This window comes from Ciona intestinalis, chromosome 1 (genome assembly GCF_000224145.3).
Source record: "Ciona intestinalis chromosome 1, KH, whole genome shotgun sequence".
In the NCBI taxonomy this organism is placed as follows: Eukaryota; Metazoa; Chordata; class Ascidiacea; order Phlebobranchia; family Cionidae; genus Ciona; species Ciona intestinalis.
In genome coordinates, this window is record NC_020166.2 from 5,731,338 (window position 1) to 5,738,573 (window position 7,236).

The 7,236-nt window shown below is 32.3% G+C and overlaps 1 protein-coding gene across 1 annotated transcript; it reads left to right on the top strand.

Annotated features, from left to right (window-relative positions):
- The first annotated feature begins 341 nt into the window (after positions 1-341).
- On the top strand, positions 342-7,236 carry LOC101243528 (ATP-binding cassette sub-family F member 3). Its single transcript, XM_004225587.3, has 17 exons — positions 342-423; positions 800-855; positions 1,352-1,449; positions 1,790-1,909; positions 2,458-2,562; positions 2,737-2,898; positions 3,375-3,495; positions 3,939-4,009; positions 4,070-4,092; positions 4,294-4,349; positions 4,693-4,893; positions 5,330-5,406; positions 5,571-5,748; positions 6,209-6,389; positions 6,457-6,589; positions 6,730-6,817; positions 7,029-7,236. Exons 1-17 carry the CDS (start codon positions 372-374, stop codon positions 7,185-7,187), a joined length of 1,881 nt encoding a protein of 626 aa, XP_004225635.1. The 5' UTR covers positions 342-371; the 3' UTR covers positions 7,188-7,236.

The following is a 7,236-nucleotide window of genomic DNA, read 5'->3' on the forward strand; positions in this document are numbered from 1 at the left end:
GATGGGACACCTTTTCATTCTATATTTTCACGTTCATTTGGTAGTAAACTAAGAACATTCAAAGAATTATAAACACATATTATCACGACTCTCATAGACCATTATTAGTTGTTTCAAAAATCAATCTGGATATTTGGAAATTATGTGCTGAAGGTTTCCCATCTTCCCCCACCCCACTATATTTATGTTAACGTGTAGTATATAAATTTGTTGTTTATTTTCTTTATATATATATATATACTATATTGTTTTTGATTTTTCACTCTTACTGGGCATCAATTGAATGTCTGATTCAATTTGCTGCCTGTAATAAAAATTTAGAACTTGCATAAATTTTTGTGTATTCCAGATCAACTAATGATAAACATTCTATGACCAAGTTAAATGCTCCTGTTCATATTGCAACTATAACCAAACAACAAGGTATGTAAATAACAGTTCTTGGCTAATTTCTTTTTCTAGTTGCAGTTGTTGTGTATTTTACCAATAAATCTGATCACTTAAATCAGCGTTTCTTATACTGGGATAAGTTTACACCTTGTGGTTAAATTCTTTGTATTTAGGTGGTAAATAAGCTACCAATCAAAGTCCACATCAGTTGGTAGGGCAGAAAAATTGTGCCAATTGTAGTACTTTACCAGACATGATTTAGATCATGTGCAAATTATAATTTAATAGCATAGTAAGATAATGGTCTTAGTACGGGTACTTCTCCATACAATAAATAAATGGCGTCCTGCCACATTCCGATTGAATTGTTGTGTAACTAAAAAACTAATATTTCTTTTAATTATTCCAGAGGAATCGAACAAAGAAGATGGAAGTATATGGATTGTAAAACCGGAAAAGAAAACAGTAAAAAATAATTCTTATATTTTCATAAAATTATACAATCAGTGCTTCCCAACCTTTTGTCTTAATTTTTTGCTGGTCAACAAACTATTTTACTTATCCCCCTTAAGGTAATTTTTATACGATTGGAATTTGTAAGCAGTATTACTTCATTTAAAACTCATTGTGTTTGTTTTTTATTCATAGGAATCACAGCCCATTTCAAAATTTTGCATTTGTTAAATGACAACTTGGTTTACAACAGTATCACAACTATATAAATNTACTCCATTTCTTTAGGATTGTATGTTACGAGTCAATAAATATATGATAGCACTGACATTTGCTATAAAAGGATGAGGGTGCAAATTTAAACAAAAGAATGTGTCTTGTCTGGTAAATGGCCCTAAAATCTTTTTCTCAGGTTTATAAATAGACGGCAGATTCATTTTTTTTATCAAAATAGACCCGGATGTATAGTATAGATATAACAAGGTATTTTTTTTTGTTCTATTCACAGAATGTCGATCAGAAAAAACTTGAAAAAGCAAATGAGAAAATCAAACAAAAACAAGACAAGAAAGCAGACCAGCAGTTAAAACCTGCAACACCAGCCTTGTAAGTATTATAAATGTATAATTTTAAATATATATCTTTTATCACAAATGCTTTTTCCTGCTTTCTATATTTTCAATATAAATATATATTATATATATATTTTACATTTCCAGTCTGCAACTTTTAATTTTTTAAGGTTCATATACTCACACGGGAGTCCAACCCTCTCACATGCTATGTTGTAGTTTTTCTAATATTGCATAAAACAAGGTATGACATAATATTTTTTTTTGTCCAACAAGTACTGAAAGTTTGGTGTAAAACACTGCTTAAGTTTCAGAACCACTGTTGTACCAAGTTATTTAAGAATAAAATACTACAACTGTGTGTTACCTTTTAGTTTAGCGGAAGCATCAGCAAGTCAAGCAATCAGTAGAAAAGAAACGAAAACCGAATCAGCAGGACGTAATAAAACAACCGATATTCACATCGAAAATTTCGATATTGCGTTTGGGAGCAAGTAAGTTCGGTTTGTATGTAGTGTTATTTAGATTAACTGATTTATCAAATTACTTCTTACAAAATCATTCTTATTTTACAAGGAATACTTAATGTTGTTATTCAATATTGCATCAAATACATTAAAATAGGATCATGTCAAATTTAGAATCACAGTCAGTCGCAATGTATGCATTAAAAATTTCACCTATAAATTTAATAAACACTAACCTGTAAAATTGTACAATAAGAACAGTGGTTTACCCATTTTCTACACCTATACCATTCTTTATTTCATTCAGAATTGTTACAGCAGTTTTTTTGTAAAACAAAAATACATTGTTTCGTATGATTTCTTTCAATTTAATTTGTAATATTAGTAAACTTAAATAAGTTACTTGTGTTGGCTACCATGTATAGACATTCATGTACCTTTAAGTGTTATGCGTACCATAGGTTGAGAACCACTATTATGAAGCATTTTTTGATAATCTGTCTTAATTGAGTCAATTCTGTACATTAAGGTGATTCGGTAAGATAGTAATCTATTTATTTCTTTGGAATGAACAGAGTTTTGTTTGAGGCGGCGAACCTTCATGTTGCATTCGGTCGTCGTTATGGTTTAATTGGAAGAAATGGGATGGGAAAGACGACTCTTCTTAAAATGATCTCAACGTAAGAAACATTTGAACTTTTTTAATCTCTGTGTAAGAGTTTTACAATTATTAAAATGGTGAATTATTTTGTAAAAAAAAAAGAATATAAAAAAATGATTAAAATTTAAGAAAAAACTCATTTTTAAATTTTCTTTTTTCTTGATCTTTTATAAAATTAAAAAAAATGTTACAGAAAAAATCTTTCGATCCCGAATCACATCCGTATCCTTCATGTGGAGCAGGAGGTGGATGGTGATGACACTGTTGCTCTTCAGAGTGTGCTGGAGAGTGATACAGTGAGGGAAGCACTCATCAGGGAGGAGAGGGAGCTGCATCGGAAGTTGGATAATCATGAGTAGGATTTTTATCACAAAATAAAAGCTTATTTTTATTTTTTATAGACGAGGTCTACAGATGTACTGATAAAAATGTTTAACAAATTTGAATCTGACATCAGTGTGAGTTTTTAAAATGATGTTACTGTTATGGTAGTACGCAATATGCTTTGTCTCTTCTTGTTTTTAGACACCTAACAGCACTGTAAATGCTATTTTGTGCCTAAAAGGGTGCTTTAGCATATAATGTCACTTCTGAGCCCTGACTAAAATATTGTGTTGTTGTTGCTGCCGTACAACTCTCACTCCAACATTACGCCTATCGTGAGGTCTTATAAGACAGCACACCAAACAACCTGAGCTGTTTGACAAGCTATTTTTTTACCATGACAATTTTTCAAAAACTAATATTTTTTTAAGGCAAGGTATAAATTACATTTGTGGCTAATTTTACTCAAAATTACAAAAAAATGGTTTTGATTTCATTTTTATACAGGCAGGCGGATAGTTCAAGGTTGACAGAAATCTATGCAAAATTATCAGAGATTGAAGCAGACAAAGCTCCTGCACGTGCTGCTGTTGTGTTGGATGGTCTTGGTTTTACTCCAGAAATGCAGGTAGCTTGTGGTTAATCATATCACCTGATTGGATACCAGCTGAACCCAGCAGATGTTATAACACGGATGATAAACGACAAGTCTTTGTACTTTGTTTCCGCTTAAGAGTTACCACGTATGTAGCTTTGTGGGTAATACTTTTGTTTTCTCATTTTGACATTCCATTAGAGACCACTGAATTGGAGCAATGACTGTTAAATAAATGTCATGTTCAAGGACCCCCCTCCCCCTAACAAGCCACAATAGTAGCCGCATCAAGTGTTGAAATATTTGTGGTGCCACGGGTCAAACTATCTTATAATCATGTGTTGCCTGTATTTGTAAGACTTTTTTTTCTAATATTTCTCTATTTATTGTTTTATTACCTAACAGTTAATGTTAGTGGATTTATGAATAAAATAAGTAACTTATTTTTTTAAAAAATGATGTTTAATTTTTCATAGAAAATGACGACAAAAGAGTTTTCTGGTGGATGGCGAATGAGATTAGCATTGGCTCGAGCTCTGTTTGCAAAGTAAGCTGAAATTCACCTTTTGATATTAATGTAAAATTAATTAAAACTATTTTCATGCAGACCTGACCTATTACTACTTGACGGTGAGTTTTTTTTAACAAATTTTTATTTTATAGCCTATATATATATTATTTTTTCCATGTCATTTTTTTTTAAATAAAAGGCCAAATGTAAAATAAAATAAGTTTTAAAAACTGTAATATATGAATTTCATTTATAAGTTATGTGAGCGTAAGTAAACCAATAGAAAATAGCATATATATATATCACTACCATTTTCCCAGAACCGACGAACATGTTGGATATTCGCGCCATTTTATGGTTGGAAGATTATTTACAGGTTAGTTACCTTTAGATTTGGAGTAATTAAAATCTATGTTTAAATTTTATACTGACAGATCTGCTATGTGTAGCAATAGAAAAAGAATATTAAAACCTTATTTTAACTTTATTTACGAATTTCCTAAAAAGTCTTATTTGTAGACAAAATGAAATAGTATAAGACTATAGGACGAGAGTATTGAGAATGTTTTATAAATCCCCTTTTTTGTACGTGAGGACCTTTGTTAAGGACTGTGGATGTAGATAAATTTTAAAAACACTACTTTACTGGTAGCAGTATCAAGCAATGAAAACAGAACATTAAAAACTTCATTTTAACTTTTTCTAAAAATATCCTAAAGACTTGGAAGAGCACGATCATCACAGTTTCTCACGACCGTAGTTTCCTGGAAGCTGTTTGCACCGATATCCTTCATCTTTTTAACAAACAACTGGAGGCTTATAGAGGAGGGTTTGAGCAGTTCCTCCTCACCAAAGATGAGAAAATGAAGAACAAACAGAAGGAGTATGACGCACAGAAACAATACAGGGAACATCTGCAGGTAAGGCCTGGTTGTTTAACCAATAAGATATGCATTGTGTATTTACTGTATTGGTGGTTAAACATTAAAAAAATAACTTTATGGGCAAGATGTCTGTAGTAAACTGGTAAAACTAAGGCAAAATTTACATCGAAAAGTTAAAGAAAAGTGAAGAAGCGATTTTCAAAATTTTTAGACCTATAATGAAATCCTTTCCTTATGCACATAACGTACAAGCACTTAATATTGCAATACACTTTCAAAAATAAAACATTACAATTTTTAGGTTAAAACATATTATTTCATATAATAAGTAAGTTAAAACCAAAAATATGTCTTTCTATACAATTGAATCCGCTCGCACTGTTATTTAAGACCCTTTATACAATGGGCTTCCAATAAAAGTCAATAGAAATGAATATCATATAGTTTATGTTTTACTCCATATCTTACCCAGGTATTCATTGATCGCTTCCGTTACAATGCAAACCGAGCCCCACAAGTTCAAAGCAAACTCAAAATCCTTGAAAAACTGTGAGTATGACACCTTTTACCTTTATTTTCCTATGGCTCCTTAATAAAGGCATATGACCTCTCAGTAGCAAATGGCACTTGTTGAAAGGTACCCTATTATACCCTGCCGTAAACACATTGTACAATTTTGTGCTGTTTTTCATTAATAACTTAAATATGCTTAGGCCAAAGTTGACTCCAGTTGAAAAAGAAAAACCAGCCGTCATGAATTTCCCAGTACACGACACCAAGTTATCGGGGACTGTATTAAGACTTGATGAGGTTACTTTTCATTACAATGAGGGAACAAATATATTTGAAAATGTTAATATCTCGGCTGGTCTTGACTCCAGGATATGTATTGTAAGTAGAATAAAATAGGAACTTCAGAAAAGCAAATTGATAAGTTTTAATCTATGAAAAATCAATGATGGTTTTATGCACAATTCCTGAATATCTTTTGTCTCTCCACACTTTTATACAATGGTTTTTTTTTACCATGGGTGCATAGTACATGTCAGTAGATAAAGAATCTGTATCAACTGCATTTTCATGATGAATAAAAAACTTATTTATCCTTAAATGGAGGGGCAATGACTGTCGTTACAACATGGGTCTTCTTATTTATGCACCTAGTAACCCCTCACAAGTTATCACAACTGTAACTTTTTAGATGATGTAATTTGGGGTAATGTCTTGACAGTTTTGGCAAGACCACTGGGTTGGAGCTATGGCAGTTTTGCCCTTTAAGACATATGGTTTATTTTTTCAAGGTTGGTGAAAAGTGTTTTGCCCTTTAAGACATATGGTTTATTTTTTCAAGGTTGGTGAAAATGGTTCCGGTAAAACAACGCTGCTGAAAATTTTGAACGGAGAGAATGAGCCATCTAGTGGTGTGCGACACGTGCATCGTAACCTCAGGATCGGATATTTCTCCCAACATCACGTGGATCAACTCGATCTCTCGCCAACATCTGTTGAGTTGTTAGCCAGACTTTTTCCAGGTTAAAATAAAACACACATAGTAGTAGTGTGTTTGTAGTACTTGTGTTCATGTAAGTTTTACTGCAGGTCGTAATGAAGAGGTGTACAGACATCAGCTTGGTAGCTATGGTATCACAGGAGATCTGGCTTTAAGAACAATTAACAGTTTATCTGGTGGCCAGAAAAGCAGACTTGCATTTTCACTCATGTCCATGCCACAGTATGTGTGTTTTTATTTAATATTTTTAGCCATCTTTTAGGTGTTCTAACTTTGTACTGTTTATTTTAACATATATATATATATACCATATATTTTATATTTTGTCCTGAACTAAATTTTAATTTGTTTTTTTTGGACAGGCCAAACTTTTTAATACTTGACGAACCTACAAATCACTTAGATATGGAAACTATAGAAGCTCTTGGTGTTGCAATAAATAAATTTAACGTAAGCATTCGAGATTTTCAGTTCTTTCCAAACAATTTAAGGTTTTTATCTGCAAAAACCAACCACCGATATAAAAAGGGTTATAATTTTTTTTGTTAAAATTAAAAAAAATCTGTGTTGTTATGACATGAGTGGGGTCCAACGACACGACATGCTGGAGGTTTGTGATTTAGGCCGGTGTAGGACTAATACTAATAATGCTATGTTACAGGGTGGCGTGATTCTTGTGTCTCACGACGAGAGACTTATTTCAAAAGTTTGTCGCGAGTTGTGGTTGTGTGGTGGCAAACAAGTGAAATCAGTGGAAGGAGGGTTTGACACTTATCGCAAGCTGCTGGAGGAAGAATTTAAACGACTCGGAATTAATTAACAAAATTATTTTTGGGGGGCAAGTCAACAGTTCTGTGTAATTTAATTTA